At 45.9% G+C, this 25770-nt stretch overlaps 1 protein-coding gene across 2 annotated transcripts in view; it reads left to right on the forward strand.

The window, feature by feature from the left end:
* SYNE2 (spectrin repeat containing nuclear envelope protein 2) overlaps window positions 1-25770 on the forward strand; it is a 518190-nt gene that overhangs the window by 260703 nt on the left and 231717 nt on the right. For both annotated transcript variants that reach the window (XM_075330437.1, XM_075330436.1), the window contains exons 43-47: window positions 1085-1245; window positions 10600-10729; window positions 12476-12697; window positions 15380-15532; window positions 17187-17425. In XM_075330437.1, coding sequence (XP_075186552.1) covers window positions 1085-1245; window positions 10600-10729; window positions 12476-12697; window positions 15380-15532; window positions 17187-17425 — 905 coding nt within the window. The remainder of the gene's footprint in view (window positions 1-1084; window positions 1246-10599; window positions 10730-12475; window positions 12698-15379; window positions 15533-17186; window positions 17426-25770) is intronic.

Here is a 25770-nt window from a genome sequence, read left to right on the forward strand (position 1 = left end):
TATCGCTAGTAATTGCTAGCAATATTGTAGCGTGTAAAGCCCACTTTACTCACCGCTTCGGCCGGGTCGCGTCCAACCCCGCACTTCCCAGTCATCCATGTGTGCTGCTGCCTCCTTCCTCTCCCTGGCCCTATACATACCGCACAGGGTTCCCGAGAGTGCACCAAAGACTCACGCACACCAGCCCTCCTCTTAAAGGGCCAGTGTGCTATTTCCAGGAAATGCCTCTCAGGCTATGGTTGAGAGTCACAGTGTATTTAAGGCATCTTCCCATTAGGGGAGGTGCCTGCGCAACACCTTCAGTTAGTTAGTCAGACTGTTATCTAGCTAATTGTCAGGTCCTGAGCTCCTGTCCTCTTATCCCTTGTCTGTTTTCAGTACCTGTCTATCCCTGCTGTGCCCACCATTCCTGTCCGCACCCACCTGTCCAACCTGCCTGCAGGTACTCATCTATTCCTGAGTCCGTCACCTGTCCTGGGGGTCAGCTGCCACAGTCCTGGTAGTGGTACCAGGCATCCGCTTCAGGGTGGGCACTTAGTTAAGCCCCTCCCACTAAAGGATAAGCCCAGGTTTTCCCTACAGTCCACTGGGTTCACTAATCCCACTTGTTGCCAGTACACCGGCCATGAGTGTTACAATATAATATGGCCCTAGCAGAACTTACATACAGCAAAACATCTGATCTGTGGGGGCGACTGACTCTTGCACAACAGATGATGTCCAGGGAGAGAAGGATCGGGTGGGTTGACTTTGAATGTCCAATCCTTTTATTCTCCAAGAAGTGTTTGACTCACTCACCTCTTCCCATTTAGAACAATGCACGCTCGGCTGAATTGAGCATGCATATATATGAGGGACTCGCTTGTTGGATGACTGAGCATTTGGCCAAAAACTTACAGATGACTGAATCCTTGACCGGGCGACACTCTAATGTGTATGAGGACCTTCCTACCATCCCCGGAGCCTTCAGTTACCGTCCATACAAAGCGCTGTCATCGTTCTGTACCATGGACATAAAGTGAAGAAAGTTATTTTGCGAATTGCGGAAAGTTTCCTCATTAATGTGGTTTAATCCTCCTGACAGAGCGCCGTCGGTGAGAGTATTCACCAGGAGCATTATGCAGATGTGATCGACAGCTCCGGAGAAGCCGCCGAGAGAAAAGCATTACAGGAAGCAAAAGCGGGACAGCGAGAGGCCAGTGGTCAACCGCAGACACTTCTTCAGGACGGTAATTCCTCCAGGAGGCAAGTACAGGTCACGCTGCCGAGTAATCTGTGTATTAGAAATACTAAATGCCCGGCATGGAAAATCTGCATAAAGAGTTCTTTTGAAAGTTTCCTGGGTGAATCACAGACCCATTATCGAAATAATGAAACTGTCTCATTGTGACATTCTACAACTGCAGATAACCACCGAGACAATTTTCCTTCCTGAAAGATTGAGATTTTTTATTTTTTTTGGATGATTGGGGCTAAAAGAGGAAGTGGCTTGCGTGTATTACATTGGCTCGCTTTTAACGCTTTCAGGTCATGATGAATTTGTACAGAATTTATTGGGCCGGTGATAATGAGGTAGTTGTAGCGATAGTTATATAGATATATGAATGTGTGTGTGTATACACTATATATACTACATGATTGGGACACCTCCACATTATACATCCACCATCCTATTCTAAAGCCATAGACATTAATATGACAAGGCAAAATGGAAAAGCGAGGCAGAATCAGGGATTTTACCAAGGTATATAAATCTTTGAGCAAGTGACAGGACCTCTTTAAAATCATCTAGTAATATACCTTGTAAAAATCCCTGAACTCTCCTAATTCTGCTGCTTTTTTCGTTTTGCACTGCGTTGCTCCATTGCAGAGATATTCACATTTGTTGTTTTCGGAGCGCAGTATGTGAAATTTCTGCTTACAGACCAACTGGTCGTTTCTTAATTCTGAGGCATGAGCCTTCACCCGTCCCTGCCAGCTTTTAAGATGAGACTGCTAGATAAGCTGCCGAGTTGTGATTTTCAATGTTTGTGTGGAATGTGTGAAACCGCATGCTCCCTGTACCCAGTTGCACAAATAGGAGAGATTTCACATACTGTGCTCCAAAAGCAACAAATGTGAATATCTCTGCAATGGAGCATTGCAGCACAAAACGGAAAAACGTTTCAGAATCAGGGAAGCATAGGGATTTTCTTTATCGTTCCTTTGGGAGACCCAGACCTTGGGTGTTTAGCTTCTGCCTCCGGAGGACACACAAAGTACTACACTTAAAAGTGTAGCTCCTCCCTCTGAGCTTATACACCCTCTGGTGAGCAGACCCAGCCAGTTTATCACTTTGTGTTCAGGAGGCATACATCCACACATGCATTCTCATATGATTTTTTTCCTTTTTCGAATGAGATTGAAGAAGTGCGGGTCCACGTCTGGACCCACGGCATGTCCCTTCTCACCCCACTGTGTCGGTGGTGTTGTAAGGTTGATTTCCAAGGCTGGAGCCTTACATGCCGTGCTCCTTCACCATCCCTCCTGGGCTCTGGCTTGAAGTGGGAGCCAGCGCGGTCTCCATGCCTGGCAGGAGACCGGTCTCCATCCGCAGCCCTTTAGGACCCTGCTGGACCGGAGCACTCATCCCCAGGGACCTGGCCCTGCGTCTCAGCAGCTAAGTACCTGAGACGTTTATATGTTGGGGGTCCCTGTGCTTTATTGTATGGGGAGAGTGTGCTTACTGTATTTATCTTGGCATTTCCGGCGGGTTCTCTAGCTGTCGCCCGAGAACCGCGCCGATGGTGCCTGCGCGTCGGCCTCGCCGCTCAAATTTAGGCCCCGGCTTTGCCGGAGGCCTAGTTTCTGTTCACTGCCCTCGCATGTCACTCATGCAGAGGGACAGGCTCGGCTCCTCCCGGCGGCCGTCCTGCACAGGGGAGGGACACTCCCCACTGCTGTGCGTGTCTCCTCCCCTGTAGGTCTCTATGGCCCTCCAGATCCCGCTCTCCTACAGGAACGCCCCAAGTCCCGCCCCCTCTCTTCGCTCCGGCGGCCATTTTCTCAGACAGGGTTCACTCTGCGCTGGCCTGCACTCTGCATCCCTGCTGAGGTGCCGTGCATTGGGGGTCCGGGCTTCGGGATCTGGAGGGCACACAACACCGGTTCCAGCGGTCTGGTAAGCCACAACCGGTCTCTGGTTGTGGACCTCTGTATATACTCCCTGGGGTTCATTCTCTTTGTAGAGTCCCCACTCCAGCAGCATGTCTCACACGAGGAGCAAGGCTCCAAAGCTTTATTCTGTATGCGCTGCATGTAAGCTTCTGCTGCCTGAACCGAGCACCTATCCACATTGTGATGTCTGCTCTAACTTGGCGGTGCCACAGCCTGGAGTCTCACCCCCAGTGGTCTCTCAAGCTGCCTCTGCACCTGTTTCTGAACCCCGGCTTGGGTAGAATCCTTTTCTAGGTCTATCTCCCAGTCTTTTGCTGAGTCCATGGGACTTCTGTCCAGGACTTTGATGAATATGCATCAGCCCCCTTCACAGGGTGCCTCTACTGCTAAGGGTCCTTTAGGATCTCTATCATCTGACCTCCGTCCACCGGAGCTCACAGAGGATTCATCATCAGGGCCCAGACCCCGTCCTCCTAAGCGGAGACGCAGGGTTTCCTCTCCCTCCTCATCCCGCGGCTCTGATTCAAGAGCTAACTCGCAGGATGAGGAGGATGCCTTTACAGGGGGCTCGGAGGCTATCTCCATGTACCCCATTGATCTTTCCGAGGGTGACTCAGATCTTAGTGACTTGATTGCTTCCATTAATTCTGTACTGGATCTCAATCCGCCAGTATCAGAGGAGCAACCCTCTCTGGCAGAAAAGCACCAGTTTACCTCGCCTAAGAGAGTAAAGAGTGTGTTCTTTAACCACTCCAGTTTTCAGGCCGCTGTGACCAAACCCAGGGCCTGTCCTGACAAACGCTTCCCTAAGCGTGGTTCTGATGACCGTTTTACCTTTCCACCTGAGGTGGTCAAGGAGTGGGCTCATTCCCCAAAGGTAGACCCTCCGGTGTCTAGGCTCTCAGCCCGGACCGTTGTGTCGGTGGCTGATGGCACCTCCCTTAAGGATTCCACTGACCGTCAGATTGACCTTCTGGGCAAACCCGTGTATGAAGCGGCGGGGGCCGCGTTTTCCCCAACTTTTGCAGCAGTGTGGGCTCTCAAAGCCATCTCTGCTTCTCTAGAGGAGATGCATTCCCTCACCAGGGAATCTATGCCCGAAATGGTTGCCTTAACTTCTCAAGCTTCAGCTTTTTCATCTTATGCAATGTCTGCCATGCTGGAGGCTTCTCACCGCACTGCGGTGGCTTCGGCTAATTCCCTCGTTATCCGCAGGATCTTGTGGCTTCGAGAGTGGAAGGCAGATGCTTCTTCTAAGAAATACCTTGCTGGGCTCCCTTTTGCTGGTTCCCGGCTGTTCGGTGAACAGCTGGATGAAATTATTAAAGAAGCTACTGGGGGGAAGAGTACTTCCATGCCACAAACCAAAACCAGGAAACCTGCCCAGGGTAGGAATCAGTCGAGGTTTCGCTCCTTTCATTCCTCCAACTGGTCGTCCTCTAAGCCCTCCGCCTCGTCCACTAACTCAGCTAAGGACCAGAAATCCAACTGGCGCCCAAAAGCGCGTCCACAGAAGACTGCAGGAGGTGCTGCCACTAAGGCAGTTTCCTCGTGACTCTCTGCCCGCTCCGGCAACGTCCTTAGTCGGTGGCAGGCTCTACCACTTTGGCGACGCTTGGTTTCAACACGTCTCCGATCAGTGGGTGAGAGATATCATCTCCCACGGCTACAGGATAGAATTCTCTTCCAGCCCGCCAAACAGATTTTTTCTCTCAACTCCCCCTTGCTCCAAGGCCGCCGCCTTCTCACAGGCCGTGGCAGCCTTGCAGGCCAACGGAGTAATTGTACCAGTTCCCGCCCGGGAACAGTTCAGAGGTTTCTACTCAAATCTCTTCCTAGTTCCCAAAAAGGACTGTACCTTCCGGCCCATCTTGGATCTCAAGCTTCTCAACAAGCATGTTCAGGTGCGGCACTTTCGCATGGAGTCTCTGCGATCAGTCATTGCCTCAATGATCCAAGGGGATTTCCTGGTGTCCATCGACATCAGAGATGCCTATCTGCATGTGCCAATTGCAGTGTCACACCAGCGTTGGCTACGTTTTGCAGTAGGAGAAGATCACTTCCAATTCGTGGCTCTCCCCTTCGGGTTGGCCACGGCCCCTCGGGTATTCACCAAGGTCATGGCAGCAGTGATTGCGGTTCTGCACCTCCAGGGGTTGGCAGTGATTCCTTACCTGGACGACCTTCTAGTCAAGGCTTCATCCAGCGCAGACTGTCAGCGGAGTGTCTCGCTCACTCTCGCCACTCTAGCCCAATTCAGGTGGCTTGTCAATCTTCCCAAGTCCACTCTGACTCCGACCCAGAGTCTCACGTACCTAGGGATGCAGTTCGAGACTTTGTCGGCTCTAGTGAAGTTGCCCTTAAACAAACAGCTGTCACTCCAGCTGGCGGTGTGCTCTCTTCTGAGGCCCCGCCGTTATACTCTCAGGCGTCTGATGCAGGTGCTGGGTCAAATGGTGGCGTCCATGGAGGCTGTTCCCTTTGCCCAGTTCCATCTGCGCCCCTGCAGCTGGACATTCTCCGCTGTTGGGACAAGCGGCCTTCCTCCTTACACAAGTTAGTGGCTCTGTCGCCACGGACCAGGAGCTCCCTTCAGTGGTGGCTTCGGCCCCTCTCCCTTTCCCAAGGGCGCTCCTTCCTGGCCCCGTCCTGGGTGATTCTCACCACGGATGCCAGTCTATCCGGCTGGGGAGCGGTATGTCTCCACCACAGAGAGCAGGGCACTTGGACTCCGTCCGAGTCAGCCCTTTCAATCAATGTGCTGGAAACCAGAGCCGTGCTTCTAGCTCTCCTAGCTTTTCACCACCTGTTGGCGGGCAGGCACATTCGAGTCCAGTCAGACAACGCGACAGCGGTTGCCTACATCAATCACCAAGGCGGGACACGCAGCCGCCTGGCAATGATGGAGGTACAACGCATCCTCCAATGGGCGGAGGACTCCAAGTCCACCATATCCGCAGTCCACATCCCAGGCGTGGAAAACTGGGAGGCAGATTATCTCAGCCGTCAAAGCGTGGACGGTGGCAAGTGGTCCCTGCACCCGGCAGTGTTTCAGTCAATCTGCTGCAAATGGGGCACTCCGGACGTGGACCTAATGGCATCCCGTCACAACAACAAAGTTCCTGTCTACATGGCTCGCTCCCACGATCCTCAGGCCTTCGCCGCGGACGCTCTGGTTCAAGACTGGTCCCAGTTTTGTCTGTCCTACGTGTTTCCCCCTCTAGCTCTCTTGCCCAGAGTTCTGCGCAAGATCAGAATGGAGGGCCGTCGAGTCATCCTCATTGCACCGGACTGGCCGAGGCGAGCTTGGTATCCGGACCTGCTCCACCTGTCCGTAGAGATGCCGTGGCATCTCCCGGACCGTCCAGACCTACTCTCGCAAGGTCCGTTTTTCCGCCCGAATTCTGCGGCTCTCAAATTGACGGCGTGGCTCTTGAGTCCTGGATTTTGACGGCTTCTGGTATTCCTCCTGAAGTCATCTCCACTATGACTCGGGCCCGTAAGTCTTCCTCCGCTAAGATCTATCACAGGACTTGGAAAATTTTCCTGTCCTGGTGTCGCTCTACCGGCCATCCTCCTTGGCCATTCTCTTTGCCGACCCTTCTGTCTTTTCTACAGTCCGGTCTGCAGCTAGGACTGTCCCTCAACTCTCTCAAGGGACAAGTCTCAGCTCTGTCAGTTCTGTTCCAGGGGCGTCTCGCTCGGCTGGCTCAGGTCCGCACCTTCATGCAAGGCGCGTCTCACATCATTCCGCCTTATCGGCGGCCCTTGGATCCCTGGGACCTTAACTTGGTCCTCACGGTATTGCAGAAACCCCCTTTTGAGCCTCTTAGGGAGGTTTCTTTGTATCGTCTTTCTCAGAAAGTGGCCTTTCTGGTTGCCATAACTTCTCTCAGGAGAGTCTCTGATTTGGCTGCGCTCTCTTCGGAGTCACCTTTTTTAGTTTTTCATCAAGACAAGGTGGTTCTCCGTCCGACTCCGGACTTTCTTCCTAAGGTGGTCTCTCCTTTCCACCTTAACCAGAACATTACCCTACCCTCCTTCTGTCCGGCTCCTGTTCATCGCTTTGAAAAAGCGCTGCATACTCTAGATCTGGTGCGTGCTCTCCGGATCTATGTGTCTCGCACCGCTGCGCTTAGGCGGTGCACCTCTCTTTTTGTGCTAACCACAGGTCGGCGCAAGGGCCTCCCTGCTTCTAAGCCGACCTTAGCCCGTTGGATTAGATCGACCATTTCGGACGCCTACCAGAGTACTCAGGTGCCTCCCCCGCCGGGGATCAAGGCACACTCGACCAGAGCTGTCGGTGCCTCTTGGGCTTTTAGGCACCAGGCTACGGCTCAACAAGTCTGTCAGGCTGCCACTTGGACTAGCCTGCATACCTTCACGAAGCACTACCAAGTGCATGCTCATGCTTCGGCAGATGCGAGCTTGGGCAGACGCATCCTTCAGGCGGCTGTCGCCCATTTGTGAAGTTAGGTTCTGCCTACTTCTTAGTTTTTCTGTTTATTCCCACCCAGGGACTGCTTTGGAACGTCCCAAGGTCTTGGTCTCCCAAAGGAACGATAAAGAAAAAGAGAATTTTGTTTACTTACCGTAAATTCTTTTTCTTATAGTTCCGTATTGGGAGACCCAGCACCCTCCCTGTTGCCTGTTGGCAATTTCTTGTTCCGCGTGTTCTCACCGGCTGTTGTCGTGGACAGAGTCTCCGGTTGTTCCGGCTCTTGCTCTGTTCTACTTGTGGGTGGCTATTCTCCTTCAGCTTTTGCACTAAACTGGCTGGGTCTGCTCACCAGGGGATGTATAAGCTCAGAGGGAGGAGCTACACTTATAAGTGTAGTACTTTGTGTGTCCTCCGGAGGCAGAAGCTAAACACCCAAGGTCTGGGTCTCCCAATACGGAACTATAAGAAAAAGAATTTACGGTAAGTAAACAAAATTCTCTTTTTTACAAGGTATATAACTCAATATCTTTGAGCAAGTGACAGTTCCTCTTTAAAATTCTATCATCTAGTTATATTTCGAAAAAATCCCTGAATTCTCCTAATTCTGATGTTTTTTTCCGTTTTGCATTGTCGCTCCATTGCAGAGATGTACATATTTGTTACTTTTGGAGCACAGTATGGGAAATCTCTGCTTACAATCCAACTGGGTGTTTCTTAACAGTCCATTCTGGGGTGTGAGCTTTCACCCATTCCTCCCAGCTCTGAAGATGAGGCTACTAGATAAAGCTGCTTTCACACTACGTTTTTTTAACATGCGTCATGAACATTTTTTTAACGCAAAAACGGATCCATTGCAAATGCGTTTTCATTTCAATGCATTTGCAATGGACTCGCGTCAGCATGCGTTCACCTGCGTTTGCGTGCGTTATAGTAAGGATCCAGCGACTTGCAGTTTTTTAACTTTTTTCAAAAACGCTACTTGTAGCGTTTTTGAGCTGCGTCCAAATACTGCAAATTGCTGGATCCTGACTATACTGCATGCAAACGTATGTGAACGCTGGCATGCTGATAGACAGGATCCTGCTTGCTCTACTGAGCATGCCCAGAAACCAGCCTGGTGTGATCAGTCCCTCTCTCCCCCTCCCTCTCGCCCCCTCCCTCTCTCCCCCTCCCTCTCTGTCTCTCTCCCCCTCCCTCCCTCCCCCTCCCTCTTTCTCCTCTCTCCCCCGCCTGAGAGCGGAGGACGCTCGTAACCAAGGTAAATATCGGGTAACCGCGGCCTTAGTTACCCGATGTTTACCTTGGTTACGTGTGCAGGGAGCAGGCAGCCCTGCTCTTAGCAGCTGCAGACACTCGTAACCAAGGTAAATATCGGGTATCCAAGCAAGTTACCCGATGTTTACCTTGGTTACGAGCCTCCGCAGCTGTCAGACGTCGGCTCCCAGTCTTTCACGTTCAGTTCCCCTCACTCCCGATCACATGACTCCAATGCCCGCCCATAAACTTAAAGTGACAGGATCCTGCAAAATAGCACGTGTTTGCATGCGTTTTTCTTTGCAAAAACAGGATCCGCTTTTGCAGCAAAAAAATGTTCATGATGCATGCTAAAAAAATGTAGCGTGAAAGCAGCCTAAGCTGCCCAGTTGTGATTTTCATAGTTTGTGTGGGAGGGGTGAAAGCACACACTCCCTGAGGACACTGCAGAAATACCCAGTTGGACAACAAGGATAGATTTCACATACTGTGCTCCAAAGCAACAAATGTCAATATCCCTGCAATGGAGCGTCGCAGCACAAAACGGAAAAGTGTTTCAGAATCGGGGAAGCTTGGGAATTATTACAAGATATATAACTCAATATCTTTGAGCAAGTGGCAGTTCCTCTTTACAATTCCATCATCTAGTTAAATACCTTGTAATAATCCCTGATCTTTCCTGATTCTGATGCTTTTTTTTAATTTTGCACTGGGTCTCTCCATTGCAGAGATATTCACATTTGTTGCTTTTGGAGCGCAGTATGAGAAATCTCTCCTTACAGTCCAACTGGGCATTTCTTAACAGTCCATTCTGGGCCATGAGCTCTCTCCCCTCCTTCCCAGGTACTGCCAATCACTTCTTTGCAGATGAGTGGTAGCTGAGCTGCCGAGGTGGGATTTTCAGCGTTTGTGTGGGAAGGATGAAAGCACATGCTCCCTGAGAACACTGCAGAAATACCCAGTTGAACAACAAGAAGAGATTTCACATACTGCGCTCCAAAAGCAATAAATGTGAATATCTCTGAAATGGTGCATCGCAGAACAAAACGGAAAGGCGTTTCAGAATCTGGGGAACTTTGGGATTTTTACAAGGTAGATAACTCTGTTTGCGCAAGTGGCAGTTCCGCTTTAAAAGTCCATCATCTAGTTGTATACCTTGTAAAAATCCCTGATCTCTCCTGATTCTGATGCTTTTTTCCGTTTTGCCCTGGGTCGCTCAATTGCAGAGTTATTCACATTAGTTGCTTTTGGAGCACAGTATGTGAAATCTGTGTTTGCAGTCCAACTAGGTGTTTCTTCACAGTCCATTCTGGGGCATGAGCTTTCACCCCTCCCTGCCAGGTGCTGCCAATCACCACTTTGCAGATGAATGCTAGATAAGCTTCCGAGGTGTGATTTTTAGTGTTTATGTGAGAGTAGGGAAAGCACATGCTCCTTAAGAACACTGCAGAAATACCAAGTTGCACAAAAAGGAGAGATTTCTCATACTGCGCTCCAAAAGCAACAAATGTGAATATCTCTGCAATGCAACGTCCCAGCACAAAACAGAAAAGAGTGTCAGAATCAGGGGAGCTCAGAGATTTTGTATACAGTTGAGATTGTAGCAGATACATCATCACCAGAGTTGGACCCAGCGTTATATGGCCCTCGTCACCTCCACATAACTCCACTCGCAGAACCTCCATGCTCTCCATATCTCCGATACAGTCTGTTAGATCATGGATAATTTATCCACTCTCTCTATGCAGACTACCAGAAGCCTCAGCAAACGACATGGCTGTCTGCGACAACGACTCCCTCCTGCTAACCACAGTGGAGGAAAAGGATGAAACGCTCCCAGACGGCGGGGAAAAGCTTATCATTATAAATAAGGTTAAGGTAAGAATTCTTCGTGTGCCGTCTTTAATCTCCTGTCTGCGTGTGCCAATGTCAGTGCCAGTCTATAATTAGCGGGAGTTATATGTTTAAAGCTGACCTTTACTTTCTATTTGGCTTCTTGCAATTTTTTTTTCCCCGCTGTCTAATATTGTGGTGAAAATCTGCAGGTTCCTAAAATGCATCACTTCTCCTAAATGCCAGGAAATATTTGGATTTGTCACATATACAAACTTTAATCCATGGATTTTCATGGCACTGATGATTAATCATATTGATTTGCCCTATATTGGTATTTAATTGCTATGTTGCATTTTAGTTTTGGTGTTTTTTTGCTCATCTTAGAGGCGCATTGGGGGTTCTTTCTGATGAGACCCCCAAAGCAAGTCTCTAGCTAATCCCAGATGTGGCAGCAGTTTTATAGGTACTTGCAAACTTTTAAGAAGTAACATCAGAGGGTTTCTTGGAAGCAATATATTCATGAAAACCTTCAGCATACTGTAGTTTTTGATGTATGTTTTGGTTTATTTGGATGTAATCTACATAGCAGCAGGGTAGACTCGACAATAAGGTGCCAGTCTGGCCTAACTGAATTGTATAGAAGGTTTTGTAGCAGAGCTGGTCCAGTGAGATAGCAGAGCTAGTCCAGTGATATAGCAGAGCTGGTCCAGTGAGGTAGCAGAGCTAGTCCAGTGAGGTAGCAGACCTGGTCCAGTGAGGTAGCAGAGCTTGTCCAGTGAGGTAGCAGAGCTGGTCCAGTGAGGTAGCAGAGCTGGTCCAGTGAGGTAGCAGAGCTTGTCCAGTGAGGTAGCAGAGCTGGTCCAGTGAGGTAGCAGACCTGGTCCAGTGAGGTAGCAGAGCTGGTCCAGTGAGGTAGCAGAGCTGGTCCAGTGATGTAGCAGAATAACTTATTGAGGAATCAGAGTAGCAAAACTGACTTGTACTGGAGCACAATTGGTCCGGCCAAGTAGCAGAGTTAATCATGCAATAGAGTCCAATATTGCAGAGCTGAGTTGTCAATTGTTTTTGCCATTTGGGTTTTGCACTGCAAAGTTGAGTTTTTGACCAAAGTTCTGCAACAAAAAGGCTGCAGTTTGAACTGCATAGTGCGGACAAGAAACCCAAATTCCCATAGACTTTTCTTGAAAAGCAGAATACAACCATTTTGGCATTAAACGCTGCAGTTGAAAAAGCAGCAAAAAAAGCAAAGTGCGCACATAGCCTGACTGTTTGAGGTTGTGGACAGGTGTCTCTTTTACACTGATAACAAGTTCAAACCGGTGCCATTACTACAGGTAATGAGTGGAGGACAAAGGAGCCTCTTAAAGACGAAGTTACAGGTCTGTGAGAGACAGAAATCTTGCATGTTTTTAGGTGACTAAATACTTATTTTCCACCATAATTTGCAAATAAAATCTTGCAAAATCAGTCAAGGTGACTTCTGGATTTGATTTCTCATTTTGTCTCTCATAGTTGTGGTCACCTATGATGTCAATTACAGGACTCTCACATCATTTTCAGTGGGAGAACTTGCACAATTGATGGCTGACTAAACACTTTTTTCCCTATATATATATATATATATATATATATATATATATATATATATATATATATATATAAAATATAAAATATACATTTTTTTTTTTTATTTTGTTTTAAAGCGACTTGTGTTTTCCTCTCACTCAGTCATTTATTTATATGATTGATACCTGTAGATCATTCTTTTTATTTCTATTCATGAAACAGGACCTAAATTTGGTCGGGGACGAGCAGACGCCCGCCGGGGTTGTTCTAACCCCAGCGCCTGATGGAGTCCAAACAGAATCTGAGAGATTTTCAGCGGCGCTTCAGCCTCATATCACCGCTCACCAGCAGGAGGCGCAAGAGATTTTCTCACAAATTTCACACATTTTGGGAGAGGAGTTATTGCAAGAAAAAACTCTGGAAAAGCTTGGTAACAAGTTCAAGGTAATTTATGAGCTGCATAGTCTGTATATACTGTATATACACATAAGTAAAATATGTAATATATGCAATGATATATATATATATATATATATATATATATATATATATACACACATATATATATATATATATATATATATATATATACATATATAGCATTGCATAGCCCTCCACTCACCTTGTTGACTTGATTGATGCGGAGCTGCTGCACCAGACACAATAACACGCAATAATAGGGATCTGCTGTATATAAACAGTCTGAAGAGCAGACGCCGCAGTGCACGGTGCAGTAAGAGCCTGAGTGCTCTTTTAGGCAGATCCGTCATCAGATTCCACAATACACACTAGATATATTATTAGATACACGTATTAGACCTTGTGACAATTGTGTAATTTCTTTGTAAATCCATCCTATTAGGACTGAATTATCCTGGTTGTAAAAATTACCATTTTTGTTAATTCCATTATAAAATGAGAGAGCTCATGAGCCAAAGTGTATTCAAGTCTCCTTCGGACCCTGACTGACAGCTGCAGCTTGTACTGAGCAGTGTGAGATTCAGCCAGGAGGAGGGGCACTGAGGAGATTAAGCAGGAGGGAGAAGATGCACTTAGGATATGTCGAGCTAGTTGGACAGAGATTCCTCAATAGCAGGAAGGAAGAACACTAGGGATATGTCAGTCAGGCTAGATTCAAAGATTTTGCAGGAACATGGAGGAGGAACACTGAGGATTGTCAGACAGGGTAGACTGCAAAGATTATGCAGGAACAGGAATAGGGTCACTGAGGATTTGTCAGACAGAGTAGTTGGACAGAGATGCAAGCAGAAGGGAGGAGGAACACTGAGAAGATCTGTCTGGGTTGGTGGACAGAAATGCAGCAGGAGGGAGGAGGAACACTGAGGAGATGTCACTCGGGGTTAGTGGACAGAGATGCAGCAGCAGGGAGGAGGAACACTGAGAAGATGTTAATCAGAGTAGATGGCAAAGATCATGCAGGGATAGTTGGCGGAACACTTAGGATTTGTCAGTCAGGGTTGGTGGACAGTGATGCAACAGCAGGGAGGAGGAACACTGAGAAGATGTCAGAGGGGGTTGGTGGACAGAGATGCAGCAGTAAGAAGGAAAAACACAGAAGAGGTCAGGCAGGGTAGATGGCAAAGATTATACAGGAACAGGTCAGAGGAACACTGAGGATTTGTCAGTCAAGGTAGCTGGACAGAGATGCAATAGCAGGGAGGAGGAACACTGAGGAGATGTCAGTCAGGATATTGGACAGAGATGCGGCAGGAGGGTGGAGGAACACTGAGGAGATGTCAGTCAGGATATTGGACAGAGATGCGGCAGGAGGGAGGAGGAACACTGAGGAGATGACAGTCAGGATATTGGACAGAGATGCGGCAGGAGGGTGGAGGAACACTGAGGAGATGTCAGTCAGGATATTGGACAGAGATGCGGCAGGAGGGTGGAGGAACACTGAGGAGATGACAGTCAGGATATTGGACAGAGATGCGGCAGGAGGGTGGAGGAACACTGAGGAGATGTCAGTCAGGATATTGGACAGAGATGCGGCAGGAGGGTGGAGGAACACTGAGGAGATGTCAGTCAGGATATTGGACAGAGATGCGGCAGGAGGGTGGAGGAACACTGAGGAGATGTCAGTCAGGATATTGGACAGAAATGCGGCAGGAGGGTGGAGGAATACTGAGGAGATGTCAGTCAGGATATTGGACAGAAATGCGGCAGGAGGGTGGAGGAATACTGAGGAGATGTCAGTCAGGATATTGGACAGAGATGCGGCAGGAGGGTGGAGGAACACTGAGGAGATGTCAGTCAGGATATTGGACAGAGATGCGGCAGGAGGGTGGAGGAACACTGAGGAGATGTCAGTCAGGCTAGACTAATTCTATAACCATTCTAACATTTCAAAGTAAGTACATGAGTAACATCAGGTCTAAAAGATCTTTTTAAAGATAAAGCGCTTAACTACAAGACATAAGCAAATTTCTGAAAAAGACAAATGTGCAAAAATGACCCAATAGTAAATACCTACAATCAGGCAGAAATGAGGAGGAAGATGATGTTACACATTGGAGTAGTGTGCCCATACTGTATGTATTATCGCTCCATATGTCGGCTTTATCCGGCTACTTCCGTATACCGAACAGGAGACTTTTTAGATCAATAGAAAAAATGTGCAATTATAAAAAAATCATAATCTGGTATAATATGATCCGTCCACATATAACCCCCTTCCTTCTGTTTTTAACTCATAAGCTGACAAATATGGGATTAAGTAAGTAGTGTCAGCGCAGCCATCATCACCTTGGTATACATTTCATACAACGTGTTTTTCTTTTTTTTTTTTTAATTACCACATCCAAAACTCTGCCAGATAATATCCCATCACTGCTAGTCAAACTCCTCTGAACGTAAAAACGTATGATTTTGTTTTTCTGCTTTTTCTATTCACTTTAATGAACTGTTGATTCCAATTCTCTTACAGTGTTCACCTGTGTCATTTTTGGAAATAACGCAATTAATGCCAATTTTTTTTTCTTAAATTATTCCTGTAAGTTATCCATTTTAATCATGCATTCCATTACCAAGCATTACTTTTTCAGATACATGTTTACAAATTTTTTTTGTACTTTTTTCAGAATTTTTTTTCTTCTTGTTTTATAGCTCGGGTTTGTTAGAAAAGATGCAAAAATGCAACTGGAAAAAAGCCCACTTGAGCCCTATATAGAGGATCTGAAGAAGAACATCACAAAGTTTTCCAAAGAACCTCTCATATTGAACGTGAAGGAACTAGGACAAGAGGTCGAAGAGATAGAGGTAAATTAGATTTTATGTTTTGATAGATAGATACATACATACATACATACATACATACGAGGGGCGATCCAAAAGTAATGATAATCAATAATAAACATAATGAATATATTAAAAAAAATAATTATTTTTCTACATAGTCTCCTAACAAGTCTATACATTTAGTCCATCTCTTTTCTAAACTTAGAATTCCCTTCGAAAAAAATTCTTGATCTTGACCCTCAAAAAAATCCCCAACAGCAGTTATCACGTCGCTATTGTCGTCAAATTTCTTGCCCCAGATGTGTTCCTTGTGGCGAGGAAAGAGAAAGAAGTCACTGGGGGCTAGATCTGGCGAATAGGGGGGTGTTCCACCAGTTCAAAGCCCGCTTCTTGAATGGTTGCCATGGCAACTGCAGCTTTGTGAGCCTGCGCGTTATCTTGGTGAAACAGCACTCCAACCCGCAGTTTGCCGCGCCTTTTCTCCTTGATAGCCTCCTGCAATCTTCTTATTTATTCTGCGTAGTAGGAGCCCGTAATAGTGGCTCCCTTCTCCAAATAGTCCACCATAATAGTTCCTTCAGCGTCCCAAAAAAACGGACGCCATAACCTTCCCTGCTGAGCTTGACACTTTGAATTTCTTCAGCGTCGGTTCGTCGGCTCGTTTCCATGTCATCGATTGTGGTTTAGTTTCGGGATCAAAGTGGTGGATCCAGGTCTTGTCCATGGTCAAAAAAACGTGACAAAAATTCTCCTTGTCTGCTTGGAACTTTTCTAGATTTGCTATTGAAATGTCAACTCGTTTCTTCCTTTGCTCGTCGGATAACATTTTTGGCACCCAACGTGCGGAGACCTTTCTCATATGCAATTCTTTTGCAAGGATTCTTTGAATACTGCCATATGAGATCCCTGTGACCTCAGCTACATGCCTGATAGTTACTCTTCGATCTGCCAATACAACTTCTTCAACTTTTTTCACGTTTTCTTCATTGAGGGAAGTGGATGGGCGTCCTTCACGATGTTCATCTTCCGTCGATGTTCTTCCCAGCTTAAATTCCTTGGCCCAGCGTGCAACTGTGGAATATGGAGGAGAAGAGTCCCCCAATGTTTCCACCAAGTTGCTGTGTATGTCTTTGGTAGTCATTTTTTTTCAAGCAGAGGTATTTGATGACAGCACTGAGCTCGTTTTTTTCCATTTTGATGTTCACTCCTCAGCAATTCATAATCAAATGAATGTAGCTCCCGGGAATTGTAGCCTATTTAAGTGATTTTTTTTTTCCTGGACTAGTGGGTACCTAAGAGAGAAGAAAACATTTTATTTTAATTTCTGTATGCAATAGAAATAACCGATTATCATTACTTTTGGATCGCCCCTCGTATATAGCTAGGACTTAGACAACTCAGATGTCAAATTTTTTTTCTTCCCATTTCCGATTTTCGGGAGGGGGCGACCTTTTACTTTTGCTTTAAACCCCCAAAAAGCTACAATCTCCACCAGTGATTCCCCATTAAATAGACTAAGACATGTGAAAGATGGGCGTCGGGGGCGGTTGATTCGGATATTGTTCCAGGCCGTTGTGTAGCAAGTGTTGAAGAGATGAGAGTCGCAATACAAGCATTTAAAGTAAGATATTAATTAATTGTTCAATTTTCCCTTGATATATTTTTTTTATTTTAGAAAGTTTATAAGGATATTCCGGAAGACCATGATTCATGGTTACAGTTGGAGTCAAGAGATAAAGATGTCCAAATTTCGGAGATTTTACCGTCCGACTATGAAGATCTCCGGATGAAACTGACAACAATAAAAACTGAAAAGGAAAAACTTCTTCAAGAATCTTTGAATTTCCAGGAGGCTTTACGTGCAGCCAGACGGGCTTACCAAAGGCTCTCCAAGGAAAAGGAAAATCTCAAAATGTAAGATGCCAAATCCTAAATTATCCCTTTTATTGTATTTATTTGGCTTTTCTTTTTATTTAGCCTAGGGAGGGCAAAGGTTGATTTCATATTCATATAATGTGAGATAGAAGTGAATTGAAATATGTATCCCTGTGTGGTCAATACTGTAATTTGATATCTTCAAACTAATTCGAAAAAGTAGAAAATGGAGTGCGCAGATGAGCAGAAAAGATTTTTGGCACGCATGAAATTTAAAGGGCTAGTCCATTTTATAAAATCCAGTTTCACATAAACTTTTAGGGAATTTTGAGTTAATATTGGTGGAGGGATGGGTGGTATTTGCTGAGGATCCTCATCTTTTGACCAGGATAACAAGCAGTTACAATGAACTTCTCTTAACGCTGGAGGACCTGTCTTGTCGCAAGAAACTGTTCTTGCTCTGGAGGACCTGTCATGTTCCTAAAAACAATTATTTATTCTAATCAATGTTAAAATTGTAGATATAAAACCACTGTTCATCCAAAATAACTACAGTGATATGTTACAGTGAGTGTAATAGGGTGATAGACTCGATTGGTGGGGGCAGTGCAAATAGTTTCCTGTTCTCAGGGTAGGAGCAACATTAGTAGTTGCACAGCATTAGTAGTTGCACTAATTTATTCAGATAGAGTAATACGTGGTTCAGGGGATAACCTATCTCTCCCTCCCTTACTCCTACCTGCCAATGGAGGTGTACCATAAATTATTGGGTACCCCCCGCTCCACGTCGTCTCTCCCTAGTATTTCCCTTCAAACTAGTCGCTCAGGCCCGGGAGACCCACCACCAAAGAAGATATGTGCAAATAGTCACAGTATTCAGAGATGATTAGATATTTAAAACTTTTTCTAGATATTAGATGAATCTCAGATCAAAAAAGAGTTCTTATATATACATGGATATAGAATCCCAGCAGGGAATGACTTATCTGCCGAGATCATCCAGTATAAAACCCAACCTTAGTTTATATATGCATATGGATATAAAGTCCCAGCAGGGAATGACTTATCTGCCGAGACCATCCAGTATTCTATCCCGACGCGTTTCCCCCCTATATTTTTTCTAGGGGTTCATCAGGGGACTGATCCGGATTAAATCTCTAGGAAAAACAACATATCCAAGACAAAGTATCATTTTCTATTCCAATAAAACATACAATACACAGCAAAAAACAATGGAACTACCGATATCAGCAAATGGAGGGGGCATACCTTATATCTTACTGCCTGATGGTCGCACCGACAGTGTGGCATAAACCGCCCATCATAGGGGCATTCACTCCGTAGTGAGACACTGCTCTCAATAATCTGTAGGTCCCATAACGTCAACTAGTAAAAATAACATATAATGATATACTTTTTGCTCCCTTCCAAACAGCCATAGAGTTCTCAAAAGGCTATGGAACTCCTAAAGTTATCAAAGGAAAGAGACATACCTTATAACTGAGAGAATGTCAGTCACAGATACAGCGTGGCATCAATCGCCCATAATAGGGCACTCAGTCTATAGGGAAACACTGCTTCTACTGTCCTGCAGGTCCCATGTTATCAGCCAGCATGTCACACACAGCTTCCTCTCTTTCAATGTCTTATACACTATGGGAACTTGTAGTTCCCGCCTCCCACTCACACGCGCCGGAAGTGCCGGATGTCTCACCTCCGCATCCGCTCCCTGGGACTCTAGTGTGACGCGCCACAGCAACCAACCGGAAGTGTTCCGAAGATCACTTCCGTGGCTGCGCAGTACAGTGTGTTCAATGACGCGCAAACCGGAAGTGGTCATCCGGCGTCACTTCCTGTATGTGTCCTTTCAATTCCTCCTCGCAATCTGCCGGCCACAATACCTCGCTGGAGGCAGTCTATGACGTCATTTCCAGCGTGCAGCTCCTATATGTATCCCCACATATGCTGTATTCAGCAGTTCCTGGTGAAAATTAATTTGTGTTATTCACCTGGTATTAGTGAAAACCTGCACCTAATTGCACAAATATAAATTAGATATATAAAAATAGATATAGCTACTGACAGCAAATATCACTGTCAGGCAATACAGTAACAAAATTGTTGAATATTATTCAGGCTACATATGTACTTATAATACCTCTCGGGTATAGCTTTATATGCTCATTTGATGCTTTTTAGATAAAACTGGTATAGCTGAGAACCTCGTTCAGTCCATTTGGGCTGACTGTTTCAAGTAGGAATGTCCACCGTGCCTCTCTCTGAAGGATTTTAATATCCCAATTTCCTTTCCTGATTGGTCTTGGGACAACTTCAATTCCCTGAAAACGTATACTCTTAAGATCTCCTCCATGACACATATTTACATGCCTCGCTATAGGCGTCTCTCGTTTGTGAATTATATCGCCTACGTGTTCCCCTATACGGACACGCAGCTGCCGTTTTGTCTTGCCGATATAACTAAGCGGGCATGTACAGGTGCATCTATATACTACACCCTCCGTCCGGCAGTTCGTGAAGTCCCTGATATGAAAGACTCTTCCCGATTGATGGTTACTAAAGGTTTTACTCTGATCAATATACGGGCAAAACTTGCAGGACCCACACCTAAAAGTCCCATGAGGCTTTCTTTCCAACCATGATCCTGGTGCTTTCTCCGCCACATAGTGGCTATGGACCACAAAATCTTTAATAGTTTTGCCTCTTCTGTAGGTGACACTCGGGTGTGGTGTAACATATTCACATATGTCAGGATCCGATCTCAATATCCCCCAGTGTCGTCTTAGTATATGCATGATCTTACTATTTTCATCATCATAGGAGCCAATCAGTCTAGTGATCTTATCTTGTTCGGATTTTGGCTTAGGGGCTAGCAATGTAGCCCTCTTTTGGCCCCAAGCAGATCTAAAAGCTGTCTGAATGACGTGTTCAGGGTACCCCCTATCTCTGAAATTGTCTCCAAGCCCCACTGACCTCTGTTGGAAATCATGTAACGAGGAGCAGTTTCTCCTGAACCGGAGAAACTGCCCCTTCGGTATGCCCCTACGTAGAGTCTCAGGATGGTGACTCTGCCACCTCAGCAAACTATTTGTTGCCGTTGGTTTGCGATAGACTGTCGTTCCCAGAGTCCCATCAACATTTTTTGTCAGAAGGATGTCTAGGAAAGGCAGTCTATCACCCCCCACCTCACAGGTGAACTTGAGTCCAAAGTTGTTCTTATTCAAGTGTGCCACAAACTTAAGGAAGGATGCTGCATCCCCCCTCCAGAGGACGAGGATGTCATCTATGTAACGCCCCCAGAAGATAATCTGGGGGTTCCACGTGACATCCTCGTCCCCAAAAACCACAGCATCCTCCCACCAGCCCAGGTATATGTTTGCAAAAGTGGGAGCACAGGGGCTCCCCATTGCGGTACCCCTGAGCTGGTGGTAGAACTTGTTATGGAAAGTAAAGTAATTGTGAGTAAGCACAAAGGTGAGGAGTTTAATTATGAACCTATTATGTTCTCTGTATTGTACCCCTCTTGTCTCCAAAAAATGCTCAACCGCTCTGATGCCATTATCATGTGGTATACAACTATACAGTTGTTCAACATCAATTGATGCAAGGATGGTGTCCTCATCGATGTGTATACCATCTATTTTACTCAGCAGATCTGATGTGTCTCTAATGAAAGAGGGCTGAATGTTCACAAACTCCCTCAAGACCTTATCCAAGTAGATGCTGGGGTTTTGGCCCATAGCATCAATACCTGATACTATGGGCCGTCCCCTCAGGGGATGTATCCCCTTGTGGATTTTCGGTGTGGAGTAAAAAGTTGCTATTGTCACCTCCCTTGGAGCCAAAAAATCCATTTCATCCTTTGATATGAGAGTCAACTCAAACCCTTCCTGTACAATTTCAGTGAGGGCTATCATAAATGCAGATGTAGGATCTCCTGATAGGACTGCATATGTGGTTCTGTCTGAAAGTAATTGGAGGCACATAGAGCGGTATTGTTCCGTATTCATAACTACAATATTGCCCCCCTTATCATATCTACAATTTTAACATTGATTAGAATAAATAATTGTTTTTAGGAGTTTTTTCTTTTGGTTTGTGCTACAATTACTCCTATCAGTATATGGTAGTTTTGGTTATAAATAGTTGGACCTGTCATGTTGTAAGAAGCTTCTCTTACGCTAAAGGACCTCTCCTATCACAAGAAGCTTCTCTTACTCTGGAGGACCTGTCCATACACAAGAAGCTTCTCTTACTCTTGAGGACCTGTCCTGTCTCAAGAAGCTTCTCTTATTCTGGAGGACCTGTTCTGTCGCAAGCAGCTTCTCTTACTCTGGAGGACCTGTCCTGTTGCAAGGAGCTTCTCTTACGCTGGAGAACCTGTCCTGTCTCAAGAAGCTGCTCTTACTCTGGAGGACCTTTCCTGTCTCATGAAGCTTCTCTTACTCTGGAGGACCTTTCCTGTCTCAAGCAGCTTCTCTTACTCTGGAGGACCTGTCCTGTCGCAAGGATCTTCTCTTACTCTGGAGGATCTGTCCTTTCGCAAGGATCTTCTCTTTCTCTGGAGGATCTGTCCTGTCGCAAGGATCTTCTCTTTCTCTGGAGGACCTGTTCTGTCCTGAATAATGCAGAACTTAAGTTAAATTACTACTGTGCATTACTTACTTTTCTCATTAGAGGCACTTTAGGGAAATGTCACAAGAAGGTCCTCTTCCAAGTAATACTCTTACTCTGGAGGACCTGTCCTGTCGCAAGGAGTGACCTGTCCTGTCATAAGAAGCTTGTCTTACTCTGGAGAACCTGTTCTGTCTTGACAACCCCTTAAGTTAAATGACTACTGTGCAATACTTACTTTTCCCTGTAGAGGCGCTGCAGGGGATTGTAACACTTGGTGTCATGTTTCTCTGCAGATTACAGGGTCTTGGTAGAGGGGCATTTTATTATTAGCTTATTTAAGGGGATCAAGCTTATAAAAAAGTATTATCTAAACCAAAGAATCTTTTTAAAAGGATTGTCCATATTTAAGTATAACTTAAATAAGCATAGGGTAAAGGGAAAACTAAAAATGCATATATTCAACTACCAGACCAGCATTGCTCCTTTTACTTCTGCCAGTCTCCTGGCTTCTACTTCCAGTTGGTATGTCACGTGACCGCTGCAGACAGTCTGTGGCTGCTGTAGTTTTCAGATTCTGTGTAGATGAATGGTATTGTTAGATACAGCTGACTCCTGGTTAAGGTGCATGTATTGATCCAGCCTGCAGGTGATAAGTACTAGCGAGGCTCCAGACGTACTTGATAAAGTCCAGTGATGAATTGAAGTCCAACATATGGTGTTTTACGATCAAATTATCTTTATTATAAATCCATTAAAATATAGAAGGTACAAACGTTTCCTTACGCGTTTCGAGTCAATGTATGATTGAGAATCGGATCGATTTGAAACGCATCAATAACTTTTCTACCTTCTATATTTTAATGGATTTATAATAAACATTATTGAATTTTAGACCACCATGTGCTGGACCTCAAACCATTATTGGAGTTTGTTAAGTCTTCACACTCCATTCCAACTGAAAAAAAGCTTATTTTAAGAATGTGTGGACATAGCAGGGACAAGATGTTATAATGTGTGACATAGTGACCCTGCATCTTCTATAAACCAATGAAAAGGGGTTCAACTTTTTTTTCGGGAACGCAAAACAATAGAAGTCTTCCTCCGATGTGGTAGCATTACATGCAACGTATAGTCGTTAAGTGGATTTACCATAATAGCCAATTAATATGTTTATACAGTTTTGTGTGTATTAGAAAAACATAAAAAAACAGAGAAAAAGGGCAAATTGGACATACTTTTATACACAACTTCAAAAATTGATGGGAAAAAATTGTTGTCCCCCTCAACTTAATATTTGGCTGACACCCTTTGGAATTTGAATTAGTCACTTCCTATACCCATCCACAAGCTTCTTCCTCCTCTCACCTAGAATTTTGGACTCTTCTTTATAAACGTCTCCAGGTCTCATATTTGAAGGCGTCTTCTCTTCTCCCAACAGCAATTTTCAGATCTCTCCTTGTGTAATTGAGATTTAGATCCAGACTCATTGCTGCCATTTCAGAACTCGTCAGCATTTTGTTTCCTTCCATTTCTGGGGCTTCTTGAGGAATGTTTGGAGTTATTGTTCTGTTAGAAAACCTATGACCTAGGACTCAAACCCAGCTCAGTGGGCACTACATTGCCACCCGAGATCCTTTGGTAATCTAAGTCCTAAGAGCTCGACAAAGTCCGAGAAGACACTATAGATATTCCTTCTTGAAGAATGTGTGCCCCCCCAGCAGCGGATCGAACCACTCGGATCCGTGGGCAGTGTCCGTTCGTGGCTCGAGGGTCTCCAGACCCGGAGGCTTAGGGGCCACACTCTAAAGTAAAAGGGGATACTTACAGGGGGATTATAGTTCGTGACGCCATTCATGGTGTGCGGTAATTGGGAGTACCGCCACTGCCGTTGGGAGTACCCAGGACGATGGAATGGGTCAGCAAGGTGTCGTTACCCTCCACGGGTAGGGGTATGCCCCGTGGCTCTGAAAGATGATACTGGGTGCCATGACGGGAAGATCACTCATGTACTCACTCAGCCAGTAAGCAGACGCTGACAACCGGGTAAACCAAGTCTCTAGGTGCCGCTGCCTCTCAAGTGGAGCTCGTCCGGGTCCCATCCCCTGCATTGCTGCCTGATGATCCGTGATCTGCCTCCTGGCACAAAGTTTAGATTCACTGTAGTGGCCCGGTAGTCTGGAACTTGCCGGGCCCCGCTCCCCACTATGTGTAAGTGTGGGAGCCTGCTCTCAGGGCTCACTCTTGAGATTTTAGTGGGCTGCTTAAATGGAAGGCCCGATCCACCTTGTTACACTAGTGCCCCGATTCTGGAGCTGGTGGGAACAGTCCATAAAGGCTCCTTCTCCGGCGGTTAATTGCTGGGTGGCCTGAAGCCTCTCCCCGACCTAGGATCCGTGTACCCCGCCATGCCTTCAGTCCCGGACTGGTGATAGGACCAGGCTGCCGACCGTCCACTTTAACAGGTCGAGGCACCTTGCCTCAATCCCCTGCGACTGGGGGGTCCGACTGCTCTAGGTCCAGACCACCGTCTGCAACCTAGACAGCTACTCTTGGGAGCCACCGCCCCCTACTTCCTCCACTTCACTCCACTCTACTTCCTTCACTTCCCTGACACTCTCCTGACCTTCCCTTCCTGACCCCCAGGTGGGCGACCCTATTCCGCTTAAGCCGCCCACTGATGTGTCTGGTGGGTGTGATGCAGGGTGTTCCTAGGATTTGATTTGCTGTTGCAGGCAGCACTGCAAGATGGGGACCCAGAACCATGAGGGATTTGAATACTGCACTAAAGGGAAAGAGCGTGCAGTACCCTGTGACGACCTGATAGTCCAGGGGCGTCACACATGGACTGAGGATTATTAGAGAAGCGCAACGGAGTAGGTTCAGAAGACTGGGTAAGTGGCACAAAGACACATACAGGTGTCCAAGCAAGGAAGAAGCAGCAGTAGTAGCGAAATAGGGTGAGGGGATTTTCATAGAAGGTAAGACAAAGGGAAAGAACATTCTGCAGAGAAGGGCACATTGCAGAATGAAGCATGTAATGATACAACATAATATTTATGAGTATTGCGACAAAACTCAATTTAATCTTATAGATCTCTGTTATTTCCAACGAAGTCAGTAATATCGTCATTCCTGAAACCTCTGATCTCTGAAGGCGCCTCTACTCACATAACTCTTCAAACACTGACAGCTTTATTGACATCTTGGTTCCTCTATCAATACAATATTCCGCTATTCACCACAATAAATCACCACTTATTAACCATCACGATTCACTTCTCCTTTTCCATTTAACCTTTGTAGACTTTTTCTTATACTTCAGTTACTGCAGCTAATTAGCTGCAAAATGAGTTTGCTTAAGTTTGTCTAATATGGATGCTAGGTACAACATGGCTGCTCAGTATATGAGGGCTGACCATTCTCTTACACAGTCAATTCACCCAGTGCCAGAGGCAGCAATACAACCCCTAAAAATCTCTGAGCCTCCACCCTATGTGACTGTAGGTGTGGTGTTCTTTTTTTTTTTTTTTTGTAGGCCTCATACTGTTTTCAGTAAACAGTAGAATGATGTGCTTTACCAAAAAGCTCCATCTTTGTCTCATCTGTCTACAAGACACTTTCCCAGAAGGACTTTAGTTAGTCACGTACATTTTGGCAACCTGAAGTGTAGTTTTTTTATGTCTCTGTGTCAACAGTGGCGTCCTCTTGGGTCTCCTGCCGTAGTATTTCATTCAGATGTAGACAGATAG

This window comes from Anomaloglossus baeobatrachus, chromosome 12 (assembly GCF_048569485.1).
Source record: "Anomaloglossus baeobatrachus isolate aAnoBae1 chromosome 12, aAnoBae1.hap1, whole genome shotgun sequence".
Lineage (NCBI taxonomy): Eukaryota > Metazoa > Chordata > Amphibia > Anura > Aromobatidae > Anomaloglossus > Anomaloglossus baeobatrachus.